Source organism: Oryzias latipes, chromosome 12 (genome assembly GCF_002234675.1).
Source record: "Oryzias latipes chromosome 12, ASM223467v1".
Lineage (NCBI taxonomy): Eukaryota > Metazoa > Chordata > Actinopteri > Beloniformes > Adrianichthyidae > Oryzias > Oryzias latipes.
The window spans coordinates 2,724,360-2,750,353 of record NC_019870.2 but is presented as its reverse complement, the minus strand read 5'-3'; the positions used below and the strand labels follow the sequence as shown (position 1 = coordinate 2,750,353).

Below are 25,994 nucleotides of genomic sequence, written 5' to 3'. Positions count from 1 at the left end.
AATTAGGGGCTGAAATACCAAAGAAAGCCCGGCGTGTTGGAGTTTAAAGCTTTAACAGTAAGTTAATGAGAGTATTTGTTTATACCGTATTCCAGTTCACCTTTGGCAAATTATTTTCAGTATTTTTTCTTTTTACTGGTTCAATGCTGGACTTATTTTCTTTTATGAAGGCTTGAGACAAGAGAGAAAAGTGTTTATGGGGTCAAATTAGGCTTAAAATAAATGATAAACCAATGTTTTAAACTGGAAAGTACACATTACAAATTTACAATCTGAGCCTACTTTGACCTCATAAATGTCTTTAAACATCAGTAATCCTCCTTCACGGGTTATTTTTGGAACATACCTCTCAGGATAAACGTGGGAACTAACATGGACTCACAATCAACAATGGAGGTTTTAACCGATGTCATGATCGCACTGATTCACACAAATTTGTCCAATCACCTTTCTTACTTGAAAAAGTTCAACACAGTCTGTCTCCACTAATCAAGTTACCATAAAAGTAATCAGTAACCAATCAAGTGCTTCACATCCTCACTTCCTTGTGCCGACACAGCTGATAAATTCTCTGTCCTTAAAAAGAAAAAAGCTAAAGACTATTTATTGGTGTAGCCGACTTCCTGGAGCTATAAAAGAAGATGCGGGTCTGTTCATCTCCCAAGATTCATCGGGTTAACGCGACAGCATCTTTTATTGTCCGACTGTAACTATATGACACAGCAAAAGTAAAGATTCAGTTACAACAGATTCTGGAGGTCGACAGTTTGGTTCTTCTTGTCCGGTTGTGCTGGAGCACAAATCAAAACAATGACTGAAAGTTGTGTTCATTTGTGGGATTGTATAAAATTCCACTTCAATGCACAGAGATGAATACATTTTTAAAAAATTCCTACAGCCTTTAGTAGAAAACTATTAAAATCATAAAATATCGTAACTTTTACAAAAACTCTGCTGTAACTTTGGGCTTTTTTGCGCTGCAGCAATCACATAAAAATATTTGTTTTACAAAGTGTAAAACATTAACGTAATCAAAAAGGCAAACAGTATGTACCCATGAAATCTTAGGAAACCCATGACTGAGCCTTGTGGAACCACAATGAAAAATCACTCTAAACTCAAAGAACCTATTACAAGAATGTTCCCTCGGCCGGGAAAATGAAAAACGGATCTGATGTCAAAAGGAAATTCCTCCTTATAACTTATCCATCATTTAATCCAAGCCAACAAAAAAGTTGTGATGCTAAACTGAAGGGGCAATAGAACAGAGCCTTGTGGATCTCCATGTGTGTTTCTGCTCAGTTATGCTTTACTTTGTGTCGCACAGGTGTGTTTGCGCTGGACAGCATCATGCAGAACTGGTTTACCCTCTTCACCCCAACCGAAGCGACCAGCGTCGTGGCGACCACCGTCATGTCCAACAGCACCATCATGCGCCTGCACCTGGACTGCAATCAGCAGGAGAACCTGGCCAACTCCGCCCGGACCCTCGCCCTGCAGTGCGCCATGAAGGACCCGCAAAACTGTGCTCTGTCGGCGCTAACGCTCTGCGAGAAGGACCAGATTGCCTTTGAGACGGCGTACCAGATCGTGCTGGACGCGGCTGCCACGGAGATGAACTGCACACAGCTGTTCACGATAGCACATTACATGGAGCACCGCGGCTTTCCCAGCAGGGCGTACAAGCTAGCCACGTTAGCCATGACGCACCTGAACCTCAGCTACAACCAGGACACGCACCCCGCCATCAACGACGTGCTCTGGGCATGCGCCCTCAGCCACTCGCTGGGGAAAAACGAGCTGGCGGCAGTCATCCCTCTGGTGGTGAAGAGCGTCAAGTGCGCCACCGTTTTATCGGACATTTTGCGGCGGTGCACGCTGACGACGCCGGGGATGGTCACGCTGCACAGCCGCAGGACCTCTGGGAAGCTAATGTCTCTGGACAAGGCTCCCCTCAGGCAGCTACTGGACGCCACCATCGGGGCCTACATCAACACCACGCACTCCAGGCTGACGCACATCAGCCCGCGTCACTACAGCGAGTTCATCGAGTTCCTCAGCAAAGCCAGAGAGACGTTCCTGATGGCGCACGACGGACACATGCAGTTCACGCAGTTCATAGACAACCTGAAGCAGATTTACAAGGGCAAGAAGAAGCTGATGATGCTCGTCCGAGAGCGCTTCGGATGAAACCGGATCACATGACCAACTTTTATTTTCTTTTGAAATCCTCCAACTTGAAGTTAGAATCCACCTAAAACATGTGAAGAACGACTTCCTGAAGGCAAAACAAACCAAACGACTCTGAGCGCGAGCAGAGATAAAAACGTGGTTTCATTTTGCAGCACTGGGGGAGCAGATGCATCAAACCAGACTACAGCTAATCTGAGAGATTAAAACATCTGATCTGTTTCCAGTTACAACGGTCATTGAAGAGCTGCAGCTTTAGAGAACAAATTTTAATCAATCAGATCCTCTGGAGTCCATGAAAACATTTTTGTTACCAAAACAAATGTAATCCGCAATATAAGGTGATAAAATACTAATACCAATGAGTGCTAACGAGGCCAGAGGCTGTCAGGAACTGATTGAAAAATGATCTTATGTACCTTTTAACACCGGAGCTTTCGCGTTCTTTTGAAATACCGTAACTCTGACGCAGTTAACGTAAAACAACTCGTTTTGAAGCATAGAAAAGCAGCTTTGCACCGACTGTTGTAACGTAAATCTGTAGGAATTATGTCAGCGTTATGGCTGTTCAAAGAGCCTGTTTTATTTTGCCATCGCCGTTCACCCAATTAATGTGGATTCTAAAGCTGTTTTTGGCGATGTGCGACACTACAACAGTAAAACGCAATTGAGGTAAACCAAGTCATTTTGAGGCGTTGAAAGGCAGCTTTGAAGCGATACGCTTCCAGCATCGCGTTTGTTGGAGCGTAAACCCGTAGGAAACATGTTAACAGTCAAAGGGTTACGGTCGTTCAAAGAGCGCGTCTCATTTTTCCATTCCTGTTCACGCCATTAACACAATTCCAAGGGATTGTAAAGTGTGGGAAAAGCAGTTTTGAGTTGATACGCAACACTTCACATTGGTAAATTGTTTACGCAATTCCAACAGATGTTGACGCTGAGAAAAATTGCTTTGCGCTTTAGACTAAAGCAAATTGTCGCCTATCTGCAACAGAATTACGTTATTTGCATAAAATAATTTTGCTAGGTCAAAGAGTGTTTGTTGTTTTGCCACAAATAATTCAAACCAATTCTATAGTTGGAAATACCAAGTTCTGTGGCGACATGCAACACCTTACAGGCCTAAAATGTTTATGCAATTAACACAATTCCGACTTATTTTGATGCAGAGAAAAGCAGCTTCACTACCATGAATGGTCACATATTGAATGAAGCTAATGCTAAAGCGTTTCGGTCGGTCGAAGAGTGTTTATTTTGCCGTCGCCGGCGACAGCTCCAGTGTTAAAAGGTTAAGCTGCACCTTCACCTTGTTTACATTTCAGTTTTCTTTCTAAACGTACAACCTTGCTGTCGACAAAGCTGCTTCAGTTAACGGTAGTGTGTGCATCTGGTCCCCGGTTAGTTGGTTTAAAGATGGATAATAGCGGCCGTTGGATGTCGCCGTGTTTCGCTTTTCATGGTCGTACACTGAGTGTCGGCGTCCTCAGCCTCAAAGAGAAAAAACGGCTTTAAACCAAAAGTCCATCCGACGAGACGAGTACCTCTTCCTGAAAGGATCCAGCTCTCCTCTTCCTCTTCCTCCTCCTGCTCATCCACTGAAGAAACTCCAGATGAGGATTCATTTTGCGACCGCCTTCAAGCTTCACGGCTTCGTGTGGAAACTGTCGGTGTTCGTTCTCAGGGATTTCTCTAAACAAAACAAGAAAAAGCAGACAAAAAAAAACAAAAGCATTTTATTGCGCTGTACATATGAAAGTATATGTCCAATTATTGAGAAAATGTATATGTTAACTAATTTATGACAGAATATTCTATGTAAGGCACAATACTTGAAGCTGCAGTCCTTTTGGGTTTTGACAGAAAAAAACATATCAGTCGGACAGGAAGTGGGTTTTCTTCTCCTGAACACTGAGGCATCTTCAGGATTGTAGAAGTTTGAGAAAGTCGCTGTGGAGGCGGAGCTCCTCCTCAGGAACGGCCTTCCTTCCTTGCCTTGTCTTAACGCTTTAAAGAAACCAAATTGGGAGTCGCATCTACCGAACTGTCCAAGCCAACAAACTTGCATTACAGCTTTGGAGTGTCTGTGGTTCAGTAGGCGGACTGGATCTGTGTTCTAGGCTTCAAAAGCTCATCTGTTCGATCCGTGTCGTCTGTTCGTAGCGCCTTCATCTAGAAACTAATGATGCTCCTTTTTATTATTTATTCTGTTCCGTGAATGATTGTATGACCACGTCAACACGAGGCGAGGATTTGATACACTGATTTATTTATGTAACTAAATCACTGTTTTTTAAACCTGTTATTAAATCAACACTTTGTTTTGATTAAATGACTTTTTTAACAGGAACGACCTCCTGACCTCCTTCTGTGCACATGGACAACAGACATGCATGTTATTTTACACACGTTTGAGAGTTAGCTCATCAACTTCTTCAAAATAAATCAGATCCCACCATGTCTGCATTTCCAGTCCAACACAAACCCCGGATCCAAAGGTTTGACATAGATTGTGACTAAAACATGATGATCAGCTGTTTCTGGAAGTAACTGGACGCCAAACCGAAATGGTGGCATGATGGCGATGTTGACGTGACGGGTCCACCGACAGGACTAAACATCGCCACCTACTGTACCAGTGTGTTACTTTTGACCTCAAGGCCGCCTGGATCATAGGTTGCAATAAATGAATCTAAACAGTCCTGCAATGTGGTCTGACTACACTACCCAGAATGCCTTAAAGAGTCAAGTGGCAGGTGATTGGTCAGAGGGGTTGAAGGAAAATTTTTCAAGTGAACTATGTTCTTCCTGTATTTTATGTGCACAGAGTGTATCACTCTGCCAGGCTCCTGACTACAGTACCCATAATGCACTAACAAGCCATCAAGAGATACGGCTTTGCAGTTTTCCAGTCAAACTAAAACATCTGGACGGATTCTTGACCGTCATGAACCACAAAAAAATGATTCCAGGTTTGTAAACACAACTAGAATTTATACACAAGTGTAACATAAGGTCCAAAAATACGGTTTTCAGTCCACCTTATTATCCAAAATAGTCTTAACCCTTGTGCTATCCTAGGCCATTTAACATTGGGAGTTGGGTCATCTAGACCCACTAGACAGTGCTCTGAACCTTTTTTCTTCAATGATTTGTGATCTTCACTGGTGTCCATGGATTACATGAAATCTTTCCATCTTTATCCACCTTTGTCATGGTAGGGAGAACACGTCAATGGAAGGGTGGGGTCATAGGAAACCACAAGGGTTAAGTTTGCCTTATGGACCAATAATACGATTCGCCTTATGGTCTAGAAATTTGGGAATAAATGCGCCTAGGCACAAATGTTAGAGATGTTTCTTGGTGCATCCAGAGACACGTGGAAGTCTATGTTTAGTTTCACATTCAGCAAGGTTTCAGCAGTACCCTCTGCTTGGTTTATCACATTGTTGGATAGACCGCATCTGTTGCAATTGTATAACAATAAAATCAGATACTTTCCAACTACAACAAATGGAGGACGCTATTTAGATGCTGCATGTTCACGCCTGTTTGCACCACCACCGTTTCATCTCCAGGCAGGAACCAGAGGTGTGACGAAGCACCTCGGTGAAGATCGCTATCCTGCGACAACCATCCATCACACCTCGGGTGTTCTTGAATACATAATGTGATGATAACGCAGAACGGAGCGACTGCGGTGAAAAAACGGCCTACAACTACAGACCGGACGTGGAAGAGAGAAGCTATAGGACGGACGTCAGGCCTCGACTGGTCTCCACTAACCGTCTGCAGGGTTACTGGATACTCAGCAGTGTTTTCAGGTGAGTGGGAGGTTTGTCTTTAGTGGGGTTAAGTAAAGGCAGCATGAGAGTTTGTCAGCACAGAGCTTTCTGTGTTTCCAGGAGATCAGTCTCTCATCCATCTGCTGTACCCACAATCCCACTGGCTTAATGCGCCGTGACTGTTATGCCAATTGAAGTCATTAGATGCAGCATCCGTCTTCAGAGACTCTCACACAGAAAAATGTAGACAGTTTAAGGATGCCCAAAACTGTTCCTCAAGGTTTACCCTCCCTGCCTGATTTCCAGGTCTGCTTTCTCCTGATTGGCTGACTCAGGCGACTCTTCATTCTGATTGACTGAACACCAGTTTCAGGTAATCAGCAGCAAGAAGTGCAGGCAGATTTGGAAAACAGGCAGGTCCAAAAATACAGTTTTAAATGTCTCTTATAGTCTAAAAATACAGTTTTTAGTGTGTCTTATGGTCCAAAAACAGGTGGTGGATCTGGAGGACCAGGATTGGGCAGGTCTGATCTAGTCTGATCACCTGATGAGGAAAAAAGTTGCATTCTGGAGAAGTTGTATTTCAGTCCCAGTGAGGTTTTAACCAATTTAATGATAAGCAAAATTTCACAATAAAAGCTCAAAGCTGGAAGGAATATCTAAAAAGTGGAGAGCTGTGATGGGAGGCTGAAGGCCGGTTCACACAGCCACAACGTGCATTTTCCACGTATGAAATCTCTGTCTTTTGTTAAACATGTGTTGTATACCCATGATATAAGACAGACGCACAAATATATGTAGTCCATAAGTGTTTCTTGCGTTCGTCATTCGTTGATGTGCGCAGATGTCCGTCCAGGGGTTTCAGCTGACGGTTCTTTAATTGAATTCCTCTTGTTTGGAGAATTTCACAGTAAATGTGTATTTGACGTAGCTTATACGCAATTATTACATAAATCTTACGCAATTGCTTGGGAGTAAATACACAAATTTGTATTTGTATGTCTAACAGACATGTCACGCTTGTACCACCGATGTTATATCTTTTATACGCCGCACATATCACGTTCAAAATAAGTAATTGTAATAATCACAAACGGTTCATGTTCTATGTTGGTTTACGTGTTTTTTGCGTGGTTTATTTGTGATACAGCTGCGAAGAGGTTCACGTAAAGAGCCACAACTTTTTTCGCTTTTTCCACGCATATTGACCAATTTTCATCAATAAATCGTCAATGCAATAATAATAATAATAATAATAATAAAGTGGACGTAGTGGTTGTGAGACACGGCCTTGAGCTAAAAAATAAGTCACAGCGTCTCTCGTTGCACTTTTTATTAACAGTTCTACAAACAAAGAGGAATAAAAAGTTGATCCAAAGCCTCTGCCCCCATCAGGACACATCACAGTTCTGACCTTTCCCGGCAGAATGAAACCTCTGACCTCTACACCTTCATCCGGACCAATGAGACCAGGAGCTGATGGCGTTTTCGTTCCGCGGCCTGTGGCCCGTAACGCACAGAACCTGTCACATTCTCTGCTTTCAAGGTATCGCAAAATGTCACAAGCTGGAGGGAGAGCTGTCCATAAACTTTTCATAAATGTCACGGCAAACCAAACAACCGCTGGCAATTAGGTGTGTTCTTGAAAGGCTGTCTTCTCGCAAGGACAAACCGCTTTAATGACGCAGAAAGAGGGAAGGCAGCAGCCCATAAATGTCATTTATCACATTATTCTGCTGATTTCTTTCTCGCTGTTGTGAGACGTGGAAGAGCCGGCGATGCTAATATCTGATCCGGCGGCTCAATTTAGAACATTAGCTTAATGAGAAAGCTGAGGAAACGGGAAGGTTGGTTAAAGAAGACCCGTGTGATAATGCACCAATTCAATGTAAAGTCTGCTGTTTCCTAGCAACGAAGTGGACCTTTCTGTGCGTCACCCCCTCACTGGACAGTAATGGAAGTACATAATCCCAGAGAACTTCTCACGGTGAAAACAGAAGCTTCACCTCAAGGTGGAAGAGATCAGAAACTGGATTTGGTGACGGAAACTAGATTTAGTAGTAATGACAAAACAAAGTAGACGAAAGGCAACGTCAGTGATTCACAGCACTCAGTCTGACCTGTTTTTGCTCTAAATGAATGCACAGCTGCACAGAAGTAAAGGCTTCGGTTTCACAAAGAGCTGAGACAGAAATAACATTATGTCTTCGTGTTTTTTTAATTTCATCAACCATTGTTTAAGTTCAGACACTGGATGTTTAATAGGGATCGTGTTGAGTTTCAGTGTCTGCCAATTAAAAATAATTAAAGACAAACCCAAATTAATTCAGAAACTTGCACTTTCATGAAACCAACACGCCTCCTTTAATAGAATCAAAAGCGTCAGAGAAGTTTGCTTGGTTTTTATTTTTGGAGGGAAGCTGATTTGTGTCGTCAAACTGTTGCAAAGCGGAACTGAAAACCCGATTTTCTGGTAAATCCGCGGATTCACGTTGATCACTGAGACGGCTGAAGGTATGACAGTAAGCTAAAGGGCGTTTGTCATATAGGCGACATCTCCGGTGTTAAAGGGTTAAAACTCTCTGCCAGCTCCATTAGCAGATTATTTCACTTAGAACCGTCTTGTAGTTCATATTTTTTACTCGTTTTGAAAATGACATTTTTTCAAGTGAGTTTAATTCTTAAAATTAAGTATTTAAAATACATTTCAATACATTTTAATATTCTGTTATTAAAATGTCCTTTTTTTTAATAGTATGTCAAATCTGCTCATGTATTTCTGAGTATTCCTTTTTAATATACTATTGAGTATATAAAAATACATTTTAAAACACTTTAATATACTTAACAGTAAAGAAGAAGCTTTGGTGTCAGTCTCAGTATTTTCACGTATCACCATCTCACTACTAAAGGTTTTGCAACAAATCTCCAAATAGATGACTTAAACTTTTTCAGAGTAAAAGAGGGGATTTCACCTGAGAGCTTTAGAAAAATGTAAGCTTTAAAAGGCCCAATTATGTCCAAAATTAACTTTTTGAGCTTTTAAGTGTTTTATAATATTAATTCCTCTTCCTTTATGTTAACAATATGCACATCCGTCTTTGTTAAAGTTCGGATGTTATTTGACACGCTGCCGAGGCCGACTCTAGGATGATGTCATGACATGGGCGGCGCCCACACGGAGAGAAAGGCGGAGCCTCAGAGATCAGGTCGTCTTACTTCCAGGTAGGAAAAGGAACTGCGAAAATAACTCATATTTCATTTAAAAATTTGTTCTTTAGTGTTCCAAAGGTAATATATTGTCATGTATATGGAAAGAATTTACTCTGAAAGGCTTAAGAAAAGCAGGATGCCCTTTAAAGCTGCAACATTTGAACAAAAATCCTCAAAAATGCCCGCCAAAGAAATCGAAAAAAGACCAACATGCTATAAAATGTTGTGGTTATAAAAGCAGTAAAGTATGAGTCAGCATATTTTGATGGTGGCAACCTCCATCAGAACTCAACTGCTTCTTTAGGAACTTATCTTCAGTCCAACTGCGTTTCTGTCTGGAAGGAGCCATAAACTGCTCTGCTCCTCATCCTCTTTCCGCCCTCATGTTCCTCCAGCCGTAAAAACCGGTTCCCTCTGTTCTCTCTTCACGTTTCTGTCCCCGAGAAGGGGAGCGGCCTGGGTTTGATCAGCGGGGATGAAACGAGGCTTTGGGGTCAGCCCGTCACACCGGAGGACAGAGAGGAAGGTGACAGGAGGAAGACGAGAGCCGAGACTCGCGGCGTGAAGAAGAGGGACATGAAAGACTCCAGAGCAGCAGCGTCTGCCTTTACACACTTTAAAGTCATTCTCCTCCTTTCTTACTTTCCAATACTGAATCTCCTAACAATGTGATGCAGCTGAAACAAAGATCCTGATTCCGTCATTAATCTGTTTATTTGCTAAAAAAAATGTTACTTTACTGGATGAAACGAACGTTTCTGCTGAAACATCGAAATAAAAACACGCTCTGTGACGTAACGTAACTTTGTTTTCCTCGTCTGCGCTGGAATCTGGATCAAAACGGCTGGATAGTTATGTTACAGTGTGTAAACAGAGAGCTCTCACCAACGGGAAGGGGCGGCAGGTTTGCTCTGTGTCGACGGTTCCACCCAAACCTCAGAGGTGAATTTCTAATGAATTCCTGCCGCTCTGCAGACACTATGTCCTATTTTCAGCTAATGATGACATCATCCTAAATGACTGAAAATGCTTGGAAAATACATCATTAGATGATCGGAGCGGGACTTTCAGAACCTTCAACCCAAACGGAAGAACCTGCTGTTGGTCAAACCCACACGAGGACATCAGGAGGGCAAAGAGCAACCACAAATACCCAGAACCACAGAATTCTAACAATAAATGTAAGTGTAGAGATAAACAAATACAAACATCATTTTATTATTTTTTACAAATAAATCCTTAGGTTTGTTGATGCTGCACGGCCCTGTTGTTTCCAGGTGTATCTGCCGATTCTGAACACACAGAAATGGTCTTTTTTAAAAGCTGCCTCAGTGATTTTACTCTAAATGAGATCTGGACGACCCCCCCTGTCCTCCAGAGAGCCGCCCCAGCCTCACAGAGGTCCACCTAAAGCTCTCAGAGCGCTAACAGGATGCAGAGGCCAGAATGAAGCTCCAGGGAGAGAAAACAGAAAAGCTCAAAGAAAGTCGTCTTCAAAGCTGAAAAGAAGAAATAAAGTCAGATGAGCTGATAACAAAGGAGGATGCATCTCAAATAAAAAAAAATCAAGACCATTCAAGCAAAGCAGCTGCTCGTTTTCCACTGATCTGTGAGGCATTTTAGAGATTCAAGTGAAAATGGACAGACAGGATTTTCATGAACTTTAGCGCTCTTTCAGTCTCAGTCCTGATAAGTTGTTACGGCTTCAGTTGTCTCACACGTGGAGAGTTACAGGATGACATGAATCCAGTGTCAACGAAAAAAGGTGATTCTGAAACATTTCAATGTAATAGTTGTGCAAAAGGAAATGATTGTGGGACCAAACAACTTATAACTGGGGTCAGTGGGTGACCAGAAACACCAGAACCTTCAGTCCATTAAGGAGTTCTTTGTCTGAAGACCAAGAACGACGTGACATCAGATCCTTTGAATTGCCATGAAGGAGACGCTTGTGCACGTCATGCAAATGACATCAGACGTGCGTGATTGTGTGTGTTTGTAACTGAACGTTTACCCTCTCCGCAGCGGGGAGACAGCTGCAGGTAATTGATGAGTGTGGCCAAGAGGACGACCCTGAAGGGGGCGGTCTCCTCCGCTGTAATCAAAGCCGTGATGGTGTCCATGCCTTTGACTAGTGGTCCCAACAAGAAGCCCCCCCCCCCCCCCCCCCCCCCCCAACACACAAGGATCATTTCCCGTCACCCAAACCTTATTTAAGCCCCGCAGAAATGAAGGCAGTCTTCCAGCTCCCTCACATGTATCAGAGCCGGACAAAAACGCTCAGACGGAGCAGTCCTGCCGCTGTAATCGAATTACTACACAACATACAGACAGTCTGTTCTCTTGAAGGGGGAGACGGCTAAATAAATCTAGAGAGGATTGAGCTGCGGCCTCCACATTTATCCTTTCTATAAACATATCAGTGTGTGGAAAATGAAAGTTTATCCTTTCATTTTTTCCCCCTCGTGGCAGATCACAGGAACGACACGCAGAAGCCTTTTTTCTCCCAAATGTCACAGTTTGGAAAATCCAATGGAAAAAGCCACACAACGCATTAGGAGTGTGTGGCATTACTGCTGCATGTGTGGCCTTTGCAGGCGTCCTCAGAGACGTGGCATTGACAAACCTACCAACAGTAATTGGACCATTATGACTCTACAATGGTATTGATTCCGCTGTTTTAGGAGCAGGCGGGTAATGGCCGTCTAGACAGAAGGGTTCATATTGCAGGCAGAGGGGACCTCTGCAGTATTAGTTACAGTAATCATTGCTGGTCATGGCGGTGGTTTCGTTTCTACGCCAGATGGAAATGTATGAAGGTAACAATGTTCCAAAATGGAGGAACTTGTAGATTTGATGTGAGAACTCAAATGTGAGAGCGTGTGATGGCAATTTGTCAGTTGTGATTTTATTAGTTGAAACATTTATATACACATTTGTAGAAATTGTTATTTTACATGTGTACATTAGTTCTTTACAGCAGAAGATTTTTTACACAGCACGTTCTCACATTTGATTTTACAGGTTTTCTCACATCAAATCTACAAGTTCCTCCATTTTGCAACATTATTACCTTCATAGAAATGATGCAGTGCGGTCAGTCGTGGAGGGGCTTCAAACCTCTCCAGGGTTAAGGTTAGGGTGACCGTCGCTCTTTGGAACTGACAGAAATCCTTGAACCAGCGCTTTCCAAGCAGGATTTTTTTTTTAAAAGACGATGACAAAAATGAAGAACTTTCAAGAAGCAAAAGTGGTGCAAACTCTGCACCTTTTCCCGATTAATCTTTTTTTTTTTTACCCGATCGCAGCTGAGGAAATCAAACCTCTTTTCTAAAACTAAACTCGCCGTTTGTAAACGTTGTTTCGTACATAAGCAGAAAATCCTCCCCGCAGAGACCTAATTCTGTGGAGCTATGCAGCAACAGTTGGAAGAGGTTTGTCTAACTTGAAATGTCAAAACGGTGCAGATCTCAGATTTCTTCTTTCACACCTCTATTCCAATATATGTAAGACAGCCGGACACAAACCGCAATTATTACTTTCCTTGTCCAGTCATCAAATACTTATGTCCGACACTTTTAAAATATTCTTCTAACCTAAACCGACAAACATTCAATTAGTGCAGCGGTCCCAAACCAGTAGATTCAACGGCAGCCTGAGAGGCGCTCCATATGGAGAGGGAGGAACAAAACAAGTCAATCGAGTTCTCTCGTCCCCGTTCAATTATCACCCCGGTTCCAGCTAATCCCAGAGGCCAAACCAGCCCAACAGCTAGCACCGCTTCCAGGCCGTCTCCAAACCCTAAAACACCATCACCTGGCGAGGAGAAAGCAGGCGAGAGGGATGTCATGCGAGCATGATTGGAATTAAATATTAACTGAAGCCAGTTTTCATGGCTGGGATGCATTTGCCCCTTCCTGACACCCGGGGCGGTCAGGCTGGGGAGCAGGCAAACACTGCCGCCCCACCTCCCTCATCTAGTCGTGAGCAGAATACTCAAGGACCACCTTCTCACCCTGAGCGAGTCTGCAGAGGTGTGCAAAGACCTCCTGGGCTGCTCAAACACCATCCTGAAGAAAAAACAGAAAACCAGGGATGGCGTCTTCCAAACGACTCCAAATCATGTCGATAAACACTGAGAAAACGTCATTCTGTGAAAAAAGCTTGAGCTGAAATATTCACAGGTGATACTTTTTAAGACTCGTTTACCAAAAACACTACATCCTCCTCCTCCTCTCTGAAATATTCATTCAGGACAAAAAGCCCCCCCCCCCTTTGATGTTCACAGGCGTGATGCCACCGGCTCATCACAGCATCAGTCGCCCCACATTAAGTCAAAACAAAGTTTCCCATGATGCAGCATTCAGAGGAAGCTGCTGCAGGTCCTGCCTCTGATCACCTCTCCTACATTCAGCTCTCCTTTGTTCGGATGCGTTTGCGGGGGAGGGGGGCGATCTGATGACTCCTACATGGTCTGCTGATCTCCACGCCACATTAGGTCACATCTCACGGTGGTTCCCGACAGAGCAGCGAGGGGAGGGATCTGTGCAAAAACGTGGCTGCGTCTTTGAAAGAGGATTTTTTTGGAGTGCCTCTGAGCAAAAGTGAGGAAGTTGCTGGAGGGCACCTGTGTTGGTTTTCTGGTTCCACTCCAATAAAAACAGTGTTTTAAACATGTAGTAGCTCTATTCTGATTATGGAGGCCACATATGTATAAAAAAATTAAGTGTGAGGGGCTGTAAGCTAGTGGGAGAAACAGTAAACAGAGAGCTCTCAGCAAAGAGGGGGCGGGGTTGCTCCGCCTAAAACAGTCCTGGCCACAACTCAGAGGAGAATTTCTGATGAACTCCAGCTGCTCTGAAGAAATTATGTCCTAGAAAACTGAAGGTCTCTAGATTTGGACTAAAAAGGGCATCATCATAATTGAAAGACCACTGGGAACGCTTTGGAAACAGATCAGAAGATGATCGGAGTGGGACTTTTATCAGCCTCATCTATATTTGATTTAGTTGTAACCCCATCGGCAAGGGCTGGGTTAAAACCAAATTTAAAAAAAACTTCAAACCAAACTTACCAAATTGAATACAAACTATAGCAAAGTAACAAACGTTGCAGTTCCTCAAAAGACCACAGGAGGCTGGCGTCATTGAAACCCACCCTAAAAAGTCTTCATCTGCCTTTTTAGAAGTATCCACTCCATCTTCTCACCTGACAGCTGTGTCTAACCCATTCTCTAAAGTAAAAAAATGGCATACAGGCTGTTAAAGACTGGCGTTAGCTCCTCCACCACGAAGTTCACACCTTTGGAAAGGTGATGAAGGCTCGGCCAAATAGAGGAAATATCAGGAAATTTACAACGTTTTGTGTAAATGCAACATCAGAGACGGTCCTGGCTAGTTTGGCGCCCTGGGCAAAACACTGGATGGTGATTTGCCGTCATTATAGCAGCAAGTTGACACTATAGTAGGAGCGTTCTAGCGCAAAAACCTGTTTTAGTTTTTTGGCCGCTTCTGCGCCCCTTACAAGATTGCGCCCTGGGCGACCGCCCACATTGCCCATGGGAAAAACCGACACTTTCCAGCATCAGCGGCGTCCCGCCTGGTTCTTTCTCAAAGTAATAAATGAATCAGAGCTGTGGGGAAAAAGTCCAGATCAGCTTCCAGTGAATGAAGAACCAGATTGTAAATTTGAAAATAAAAAAATAAACCTGGAAACAGTTTTGAACTCTAAAGAAAAAAAATTGTAAACTTGAAAGAAATATTACAGAATTAATAACAAAACAAAAAAAACGTTTACATTTAAAAGTGAATATAAAAAAATTGAAAAACAAAACTATAAACCTAAAACCGTTTTTTGTGTTGAGCTTAATTTTACATGGAGGACTTTGAGCTCATTGGCTACCGTGAGATGATTGACATCAAGTGATAGAGGCTATAGTGACATAATTTCTGCTCCAGAAAAGCGCCTGTGTCATCTCTCCTCCAATATGTAAAAGGTATGATGTCACCATAACAAAAATTGAAGAAAACAGCAGCTGTAACTAAAACATTTTCCATTTGGTAAACCTTTTAGGGATGGAGTTTCTTTTAGGTTTTCAATTAGAAATGTGTACTTTCAAGTAAACTACTGTTGTCAAATTTTCCATTTTAAAAAAACTGAACAATCTGGATTTTCATTTACTTTAATCAGATCCTGACTGAACGCCACACAGAATATCTGTAATGTCATCTTTGTTTTTTCAATATTTACAGAAAGATTGTGACAACTGGAATCAAAGCTTAAAGCTCCTCCATAAAATACAATTCTGTCTCCTGTCCTGTTTTGGTGATTAGAAGATCTTAAGATGTTTGAAAATAAATAAATAAAAACATGTTTGTATGATCTATAAAAATTGGAAATAATAACTAGAACAGTACAATCCCTGCATAGTTCTAGTTTTTTGTTTTTCTTCACAAAACCAATCAACCAAATTTACCATTTTTACATCAAAGTTTTGCCTTTATTAGAAGGAAAGACGAGTTCCTCGGATAAAGGTTATTAAAAGTAATGCAGTACAGATGAATGCACAGAGGGCCTCATTCTGTCTGGACCGCTGTTTGAATTTGGCAGATGCTGCAGCGGTCTGTGAGGGGGGGCGGCCTTCAGACGCACAGATGACAGCAGACTACAGCGCCGCTCGCAGGCGGGTCGTGAACGAGGCAGGCTGCATGAACAGGATTCTGGATCATCCAACATAAATTGACGCCGAGCCCAACGGCGCCAGCGGCTGTTCACCACGAGGAGTGTCATCCACCTTTTTTCTTTTCTTCTGTCATTTACTCACCAGGAAATAAAACACTTCCAAACGTTTTAAAGGGTCTTTACTCTGAATTCCTCCGGTTTCTCAGATGAAACATCCATTTTCCTCATCATGGATCATGAAAGGAAATTGTTACATTTTTCTGCTGAATACGGCAGAAAATGCCATCTCAGTTCAGCGGCTTGAGCACATGTGGCAGGAGGAAATTAATTGTTAGTCGCTCTGCTGCGGTCTGACAGCCTCTGAATTGGCTCCATAATGCCTCCATCGTCCTGTCGCGAAGAGCCGCCATGTTGAAACAGGTGACAGGACGGACTCAGCGCCGCAGCTGACATGAACGAATCGATGGCGTCGTGTTAAACAGCAAACATCATCACAGCAAAGCCAATTCTCCAGGTGTTGACAAGCTGAGGGGGAGGAAAGCTGGTTTGATTGAAGTCACTAAAATGACCAAATTAAGCCTAAAACCTTTAAAAAAATGAATGTTTTAAAGAGGCAGATACTCACAAGTAAAAAAAAATTTTTTATTATCAAAATGCTTTAAAAACAGACTGATTAGAATCATCAACGGCTTTTTAAACCTTTGTGAGTCCAGGTTTGTAAACATTGATTGTATTTCACAGGGGCCACTATCCGCCGCCGGAGCAGAGTGCTTCGGAGGCGGAGCTCGCTAAGCCGGGCAGCTGGTTGGCCGGCAGACGTATTGCGGGATGGGGAAGCAGCCAGCTCTGGCCTTCAAACTCATATTTTTCTCATCTTCATCAGGACAATAACAAAAAGATCTCCTAGTTTGATTCTCGTTTCTATTTTTCCACTCTCGGCAGAGAGCGACTTTTGCGGGAAGACTGAGTGAACCTCAACGTACCGGGACAGACTCCGACTGATCTCATGAGCCCAGACATGGAGACGTGATTACCGATATTTTTTTGTAGAGCTTTTTGAAATAACTAAAACCGATCTCTAACCGCTCGTCCCATGCATTGTAATAAGATACACACAGACAGAAAATTGAATATTACTATATCGAGGGAACGAATTATTAATTTGTGGAAACAAAATACTTTTCAGTGTTAACAAAATCCTGATTCATAGGAACGATTCAATGTGCTTTTGTTTTACCCATCTCAGGTCATGGGCTCCGCAGTTCAATGTTCAAAACGTTTAACAGATTTTGTTTAGGCCGCTTTCAAGTGGTAGGGGTGTGGCCCTCCAACGAGCTCACTCCTGATTAGTGAGAGTAGTCGCCATAGAAACAGGCTCAGATTGACTGACCAATCACCGCTTACTGACGGCTTCTGGCTCCAACATGGCGGCGTCCGTATCGCGAAAAACGGACGGAAAAAGAATTGACTCGATTGAAGCATTTTCTATGGATGGCATTCTAAGACAGTGTTACTCTGGTAAACGATGAATTGATGGATTATGAAGCATTCTGGGTAGTGTAGTCATGAGTCCAGCAGAGTGTTAGGTACTGTACTTCAGCATAATGAACTAAAAAAAATTAGAATATTGTTTAAAAGTGTAATGTGTTAGAACTGAACAATGTAGAGCGTTATTGTCGATAAAGTTTTTCTGTCTTGAACTCTGCTTACCGCAGATGAAAGACACAGGTTGTGTCTAAATGCCGACAATACTCCCAAATGACTTAAATCCACTGTGTTCTAAACATGAAAACTTAAAAAAAGAAAAAAAAATCTTTGATCTTTCAAACACAATGCATTGTGGTCTATATTGACCAATCTAGTGAGCATTGATGCACACTGGTTTGTTGCACAGACTTCTGGGAAATTTCTAGGGCACTCGATTTTGGAATTTTAGATTCAGACAGCATTACAAAATAGCTAACGCTAATGTCGTGAGTAGTGAAGGAATTCGGACACGACAAACAAGTGCTCTGGAAATTTCCCAGAAGTCTCTGCAGAAAAACCAGAGTGTATCGATGCTCACTAGATTGGTCAATATAGACCACAATGCATTGTGTTTCAAAGATTTTTCATTTGAACAAATGTATTTATATCAAATGTTTCTAAATCCTCCAAGTTTTTATCATCAGAACACAGTGGATTCATAGTCTTTGTAAAATGTTCATATTTATTAAGTTTTTACATCAGAAATGGGTGACGTCATATTTGCCGTTAAAAATAATTAAATAAAAATTAAAATAGTGCTCATGGTGTCCGAAATGCTTTTAAATTCCTGGGCACTGCATAGTCCCGCACTATTGAGTCTTTTAGGGGTTGGGGAACAGGGAGGGAATTCGGAAATAGTCATGAAGAACACAGTTCACTAGTGAAACTTCCCATCAACCTCTCCGACCAATCACCTGCCTCTTGGCTCCTCTAGGCATTCTGGGAAGTGTAGTCATACCACATTCTCAGACGGATTTGTTTTGCTTCATGTGCCATATAATCCGGTGCGTTTTATCGTGGGAAAAATTGTGTTAATAAAACTTTTAGTGCAAAAAAGGTTTGGAAAAAGATGCTTGTGAACGTTTCCACACATTTGTGTCTTTTTATTTCATTCATTTTGTCCAAAAAAAAAGACATATCTATTGGGAAATAAGTCAACAAAGACTGAAAAACAACAATAATAGAGGCCAAAACCACCGACTCCCGAGCATCTTTTAAAAGATGATTCCTTCTTTGTCTCCTGTGTGATATGATCGGATCTAAATGCAGAGTAACAGAGCAGCCGAGCTCCATTAGGACTAAAGGAAACCCCTTCATGCGGGTGAGTGAACATGCAGACGCAGGACCACATTAATTGGTCGTCATTCATCGTGTCGGAGCAGCCGACGTCCAGCTCACAACAAGACACAGAACCGCAGCCGAGTCTTCAAACATGTCAGACGGGCACTTTTTGATTTCAGACGCACACGGGCTCCCCCGCCCCGCCCCTCTGGAGCCCCGCCTCTCCTGAGTCAGACATGGCGTTTCGGTGTCAGGAATGGGCCATAAAAAGCCTAATCAGCAAACACGGCGGCGGGGAGGTGGAGGACAGGGAGCATCCGGAGGACAGGGAGCATCCAGGGCCGGATTTATGGGCGACATGGGGCAAATTTCAAAGTAAAGCGCCTCCCTCCCTGGAGGACTCCCCCCCCCCTCCCTGCGGTAACAGTAACCCCCCAGAAGAGCATGTTTGCTGTAGAGACGCAGCTCCATGAACAGCACAGGGGCATTGTTCCAGCCCGGATCCTTCAGACAGCAGAGCTTATGCAAAAATGAATCTTATTCTCCCGTTTTTCCTTAAGTGGCTTCAGCGGGAGATCTGGATGGGGTGGGGTGGGGGGGTGGGGGACATTGCAGCTCCATTGAACAGGACTAAGGGCCCCATCGATGCCAGAAACCATTAGGGTTGAAGCCGTCCCACAGCGCCGGGCTCCCCCCGTAAAAAATGAAATCAGGAAAATAGACGGTCATGTGACCGCCCTCTTTGTCCACAAAGACCCCCCCCCCCCCCAAGTCTGATGGTGTGTTTTAATTAGCAGCAGGATCAGTCCGACCCACATTCACTCATCTGCAGCGCCCCCTGGTGTGCAGAGGATGAAGAAACCACTGTGTATCAAGCTAATGCAAAGATTTTCAAAACATCAAAGTAAAGGCCCGTACACACCGGGACGAATATTCGCCAGGCGTTATTCGCCAGCGTTTTTCGCCACGTTTTTTGTGTTCACACCCAGGCGATTTTCGCTGACGATGAGCCGAGTGAACATGCAATTTCATTCCCTGAAATTAGATGGCGCTTAATGTAAAACAGAAATACTCCTGTACACAAGGTGGCGCTGCGCAACTTTACGCTTCTTAAAGTCGCTTTTCACTCAGAAGAAGAGAGCAAGTATTTATGCGCTTGTCAGAGTCATACAAAGAAAACATGAATATTTCAAGCACCAGTAGCTCCAACTGGTGCTTGGTTCGGGGATATTTTAGAATGTCCGTCATTATTTCCTCGCGGCAGTGTAGACGCTACTTGGCGTCTATCTTCTTCGCTGGTATGTGTGCTCAGCAAGGCAGTTTTGTGTTTGAGCGCCCCCAAGTTGTGTTTTACTGTAACTTCAGAAGCCCCAGACACGTGAGCAAAAGCGCCATTCTCATTGGTCGAATAGATTGACGCGAGGCGTCAAAAAAAAAAAAAAACGAACCCGAGGCGTTTTGCACACTAATGTGCACACTCTCATTGGTGCCCTTTGTTTAGTCACGAGGCGTTAAACGTCGGCGAAAATCGTCGGCGAAATTCTTCCCGGTGTGAACGGGCCTTTAAAAATAAAAACGACGGATATCCCGATCCGATCACATAGTTTGGACTCTATCGGAATCGGAAGTTGCTTCCCAATCAGGAATCGGATTTTTCTTTTTTTCTGACTATTAAAATCAAATCGCTGTATATTCCAAGCGCACTATTCCAGATAAATACTCTACTAGAAGTCTGCAGACCACAAACGCATCACCACATCTTAGTGCTATGAAGTGCAGCAGAATACGACACAGGTTTGAGTTAGAGAGACAGTCACAGATTCAGACATCAGGGCTCAAAAACTATTAAAAGAAACTTTTAAAACTGACAGCAAGTTTCTCTATTGGTTTGTTTTACCCCAAACAACATAAAAAGTATATATAAATATGTTTTGCTTTTTAATCAGAATTAGACAGAGAGATGGGTGCTAAGGGACCATCTGCAAAGTGCAAGATTGGGGAAAAAGTGAAAAAGAAAAACAAATCTCCAAAACAGCGGAAACTAATAAACTATTAATTTGTTCTTAACATGAATCTTTACAACAATTTTTCGAAAAAAGTAATTTTTAATGGACTTTCTCAAATGATTAATTATTACCTACTTTGACTTTTTTTCCTAAGTGATAGTTTCACTATTTTTACTTGATTGTTGAAGCTACTTAGTTCACACAAGTGTCAAATGATAAAAAATAAGGAAAAATTTGGACGTGTTTATTAAATTTCTTCTTTTTTTGTGTGTGTGTGTGGTTTAAAATATCGGAACTCTGTATCGGCATATTATTAAAAATCAAATGACTTGATCGCTCCAGCCCCGTGGGGCGTTGGGCAAAGGCTGCACCCTCCCTCGCCCAACAGTAGCCGGGACGACGGAGGGATTAAGAAACTGGATGCAGAGCTGCTGGTCACGTGACTTGTTTGGTTAGAAAAAATGGTTTCCATTGCAGTTTTGCGTATTATGTCAATTTCAAAACGCCTCAAAAACCACCTCCTCTAAGCGCAAAAAAACTTTTTCAATAAATGCGAGTTTTTCTGAAATTGACGTGTTGCCATTAAGCATATTTACTATCGCAAATCTGCAGAAAAGGCGACAAATATTTGTGCTCATTTATCAGTTTGTTCTATAAAGTGATTCTAAAGGGTTTTCTGATTATTATTTGTGGATTCCTGGTTATTTTCGTGACCATTGAAGGTTTTTTGTTTGCTTTTGGCAGAGAGGAACTAAAAGTGGACGTTTTTCTACACGTCATAACTTGAATCTGGCTTTTTTTTGAGTCCTCATGAGGCATATTTGGACAAAAGGAGCACCGAATGTGCCCCCCCACCCCTGCCTGCGTGTCACCCATCATCCCTCTGCTCCAGCTTGAAGCCGTCAGAGCAACGCATGTCATTGTGCGTGTGAATGTAGCCTCAGCCGTGTGGTGGATCTCATCTTCACAGAGTGAGGGGCAGGAGCAAGAAAAGCCCCCAAACCCCCTTCAAAAGGAACCCATGTGCAGAGACGGTGCAGATCATGAATTATCCATGACCCACAAACACGTCTCCTGCTTGCAGTTACTGCACTGCGTGGAATATTAATGCCTAAAATAATGCAAATGATCCCCCGGGTGGGAGAACGCCGGCCCGCATGGACGGTCTGGGTTCAATCAGGATGTTTTCGGCTCAGCTGCGCATTCGCTGCGACGCGCAACTGTCGGAGCATGGCGCTGAAACGAGAGGAATCTGCATCCCATCACAGAGGAAACAAATGCAGCCTTCAGCGTCCGATCTCCACCGTTCCAGCGCTGCACGCGCTCAGGAAGGCCTCCAGCCTGCCAGAGAGGATGCTGGGAGACGACAGATGCAGACGGGCGGCGCCTCAGGGAGCAGATGGACGGACGGCGTCGACATCCCTCCAGGATTCCTTCTTGTCCAAACGCTGACTCAGCAGTTCTGCACTATAATGGTTTTTCGCAATTACAGTTGTTTTTGTTGTTTCGACCCCCCTCCCCCCAAAAAAATGATGACATCAAAGAGAGAGAAATATATAGAAATAAAGGTCCACAAATCTCTTATCAAAACAAGTTTCAAGAAATTATTATGGGATGGACACCAGGGGCCTCATTTATAAAACTTTGCGTAGGATTTGCGTCAGAAGTGGCGTACGGATGAAACATAGGACGTGCGTACGCACAGAAATATTCGGATTTATAAAACCGTGCGCACGCACATCCTACGCATCTTTCCCTTTATAAATCACAACCGATTCTAAATGCAGCGCAGATTTTGCGGCTACATGACACGCCCATAGTTGCCCATAAATAGTCCGTGAAACGCCCACAAATTAATATTCATGGCTTGCTAAATCATGGCAAACACAGAGAGGAAATCAAAAAAACGTAACTTCACTCAATGTGAAGTAGAAGTTATCGTTGGCGAGGTGGAAAAGAGGAGAAAAGTGTTGTTTGGAGGGCACAGTGTGGGCATTACTAATGCCAAAAAGGCACGTGAGTGGCAAACGGTGGCAGACGCCGTAAATACTGTAGCCTCACAACCTCGGACCGTGGCCCAAATAAAAAAGAAATGAAAGAAATGATCGGACATCAAAGTCGAGGCAAAAAAACGTCTAGCGCTGCATCAGCAGAGTGTGTCCGCCACGTGGGGGGTGGGGGGGGGGCGGAGCTGACCCCTCTTGATGAGAAACTGGCCGCTATTATTGGGGAATCCCTATTAAGTCCCCCTTATCGGCGTCCTCCTCCGCCTCAGTCACCTGACTGAGACGGAGGAGGACGCCGACGCGCCAGGGTCAGGCTGACATAGGTAAGAGAAATAATTAAAATGAATGCAGTCAAGTCACATGTATGCAGGCTACACAATTACAGATTATTAATATAGAACAATTTTATTTTAGTTGCTGGGTGTTCCAGCGGGGCCAGTGGTTACGATGCTGCAGCTGAGCAGCCGTCTGGACCCAGCGTCTCCACGGCACGCGGCTCTCAACCCTCCAGCAGTGGGCGTGTCCTCACCGATGCAGTCCTTGAAATGCAGAGGGAAGTCAGTAGTTCAATCAGAGAGGTGGCCAAGGAGTTGGGCGAAATCAAGATCGCCCTGACTGAAATAAACTGCACGATGAGGGAATTCTTAAATAAATAATATTTTCCACACCTCTTTTTCTTTACAAGCGATGCATCACTTCCAAGCGCTGGCGCACAGCAGCAGCAAATGGCTCAAATGCGTGGGGATGGGGTTCAGGGTCGGGGCCAACACAGCAATCAGCGCCAGGGGGTAGAGGCACGTTTTTAAGCTGTGCCACATTGTGTAGCACAGCACATGCCAGCACGATTTGGCACACACTGTCACTTTCACGTGTTTCTTCCATGTGCCGACGGCGTCGCCGTTTCTCATTTCACCCGTTTTTGTGCGTACGCCTGGGTCAGAGCTTGCGTGAAGGACCGCACATTTTCCCGTCAAGTTTGCTTTTTATAAATCTCAACTATTGCGTAGAGAGTGGCGTACGCCTTCTTTTGTGCGTACGCAACGTTTATAAATGAGGCCCCAGACCATTATGTGTCAAACGCTTTTTTCGCACAAAATGGGAAAAATCTTTTCTTTGAGCGATCTTCAAAATGTTTTACAGACTGAAGTTTAGCTTTAGGAAGAGGTCATCTAGAATTTAAAAAAATCTTTAAACTCCCTTTTAGGGATTTCAATCTATTGCCTCCCAATTTCTCGAGCATCACTTTGAACGCCGTTAGCGTGGTGACCACACAAAAGTGGCGATCGCCGCTGCACACGGGAGCTCGTGAGTAAGGACTCACTCTACTGTGGTTTTTATCTTTCTTTATTTAAAGGGTCTATATCCTGCTATTCTTAAGCCTTGCAGAGTAAACTGTATCCACACATGTGGATAACTATTTTTTATAAAATAGAAGTTATTTACAGAGTTCCTTTTCCAACCCAGAGGTAAGACGACTGGATCTCCTTTCTCTCCTTGAGGGCGCCGCCCATTTCATGATGTCATCCTAGAGTCGGCCTCGGCAGCGTCTGCGTCTCGCCCACAAAAACAAACGACATCCGACCTTTTACAAAGATGGATGTGCATAGCATGGACTCTTACAAAAGCGTTCAGCCGATCACCGCTAGCTAAGTGCGTTAGCCTGGGGGCGGAGCTGGCAGCGCAGACTCTTCCTGGAAGGGGCAGGTCCTCACTTTGTGACATCACAATCGGAGAACCCGCTCGTTTTCTTGGATTGGGCGGGGCTGGCGCCCAGAGCGCAGGATATTACAGGACAACTCAGAAATGAATGGATCAAAATAGCACTTTGAGGTTGTTTTTTGTGAGGAATGAACATTATAAAACACTTAGAAGTTCAGAAAGCTGATATTGCATGGTATTGGCTCTTTAAGGTTGCAGAAAACTCACATTTCTGATAGTTTTTATTCAAGATAAACTAGAAGATAAATCACCTCCGTCTACTCTGGACCAGAATCAGATCAAAGGTTTAATCTTCATAGCTTTGTTTATCTTTAATCTGATTTTGTGCAGAGTTTAAAAAAAAAAAAGATTGACGATTACAGGATAGGTTTACCAATCAAGTAACAGAATACATCTCCATGGTAACGAGGCTTAATCAATCTGAGGTTGGTGCAGTGAAGTCGGGATGTGGAATATAACGAAAAGTTAAGGTGAAGAACTGATAATAGCTTTGCATCAGTAAAGTGTGAGACGCTCACGTGTCTGCAGGACATCCTCGTGCTCCTCTGGGTTCTGCTGAGTCATGCCTGGTTTTAGGGGTCCTCTGTCATGCCTGAAAACTTCAAAACAAACAAACATTAATCATCAACAGCGGCGGAAATATTAAAAGATGAGTTTAAAAGTTGATTTTTTTTACATTAAAAAATGCTGATAAATCACGGGGGGACTACTTTATGTCAAAACTAAAGGATAACAACCATTAAATAAGTTATACATACCAACCAAATCAAAAAAATTTTTTTTACCAGAAATGTATTTTTTTTAATTAGAACTGTTAAAAAAATAAATAAACTGATTAGCCAAATAAGTAAGGATAACTAATTGCTTAAAAATGTGGCTCTGCTAAAACAAATAGTTCCGAAACTATATCTAAGCAAACTGTTTACTTACCAACAGCGGTTTAGCAAGATTCTCGGAGTTTTTTCTAAATTTAATGAACTGTGACAGCTCGATTAGTTTGAATATAATAAACGGGAATTAACTACAGTTTAGCGTAAAACAGTGACCAGCGGCAAATGAGGTTAATTAGGCCACCTGTGTGGCGGAAGAGCACATGGGTGGTTCGGCGGGGGCGTGTCCTAATCAAAGTTAAATAAACTGAGTAAAGATTTGAATTTTAGAACAAAGTCAGTAAATACATGAAAGCATTTTTTTACTTCATTTATGTAGAAACAAAACAAGAATGTCAAGTCATCAAATTACTTAATGGCTTTGATTTATCTACATCATTTTAAGAGCACTGAACTAATCAGGGAAGAAACTTTACATATCTGAAAATAAATCATTAGTAAAGCTTAAAATAAATGTTGAAACCAATAGAATACATAAAATAAACACTGACAAAGATATACACGAAAAAAAAACAGCAAAACTGTTCATACTTGATTCCTTTACATGTGTCTGACGCCATCTAGTGGTGATTAAAGGAACACATGTGGAACAGTTGACTGAAGAAAATAATTCCTTACAGAATCTCAATGATGAAAAGACTTAAATAAGTAAATCAAGTTACATTTTAAACCTAATTCCTGTCAGATTGATCAGTAGAA

The 25,994-nt window shown here is 42.9% G+C and overlaps 1 protein-coding gene and 1 long non-coding RNA gene across 3 annotated transcripts in view; one reads left to right on the top strand and one right to left on the bottom strand.

Moving 5' to 3' along the window:
* The window catches only part of LOC101165407 (zinc finger SWIM domain-containing protein 6), a 55,751-nt gene extending 51,214 nt beyond the window's left edge, over nucleotides 1-4,537 (top strand). For both annotated transcript variants that reach the window (XM_023960366.1, XM_023960365.1), the window contains exon 14: nucleotides 1,328-4,537. In XM_023960366.1, coding sequence (XP_023816134.1) covers nucleotides 1,328-2,190 — 863 coding nt within the window. In that variant the 3' untranslated portion in view covers nucleotides 2,191-4,537. The remainder of the gene's footprint in view (nucleotides 1-1,327) is intronic.
* Nucleotides 1-25,497, bottom strand: part of LOC110016026 — a 35,891-nt gene extending 10,394 nt beyond the window's left edge. Inside the window, exons 1-3 of the long non-coding RNA XR_002291284.2 lie at nucleotides 25,336-25,497; nucleotides 24,924-25,004; nucleotides 3,732-3,879 (exon numbers count right to left, since the gene is read on the bottom strand). This is a non-coding gene — a long non-coding RNA (uncharacterized LOC110016026). The remainder of the gene's footprint in view (nucleotides 1-3,731; nucleotides 3,880-24,923; nucleotides 25,005-25,335) is intronic.
* Between the last annotated feature and the right edge of the window lie 497 nt (nucleotides 25,498-25,994).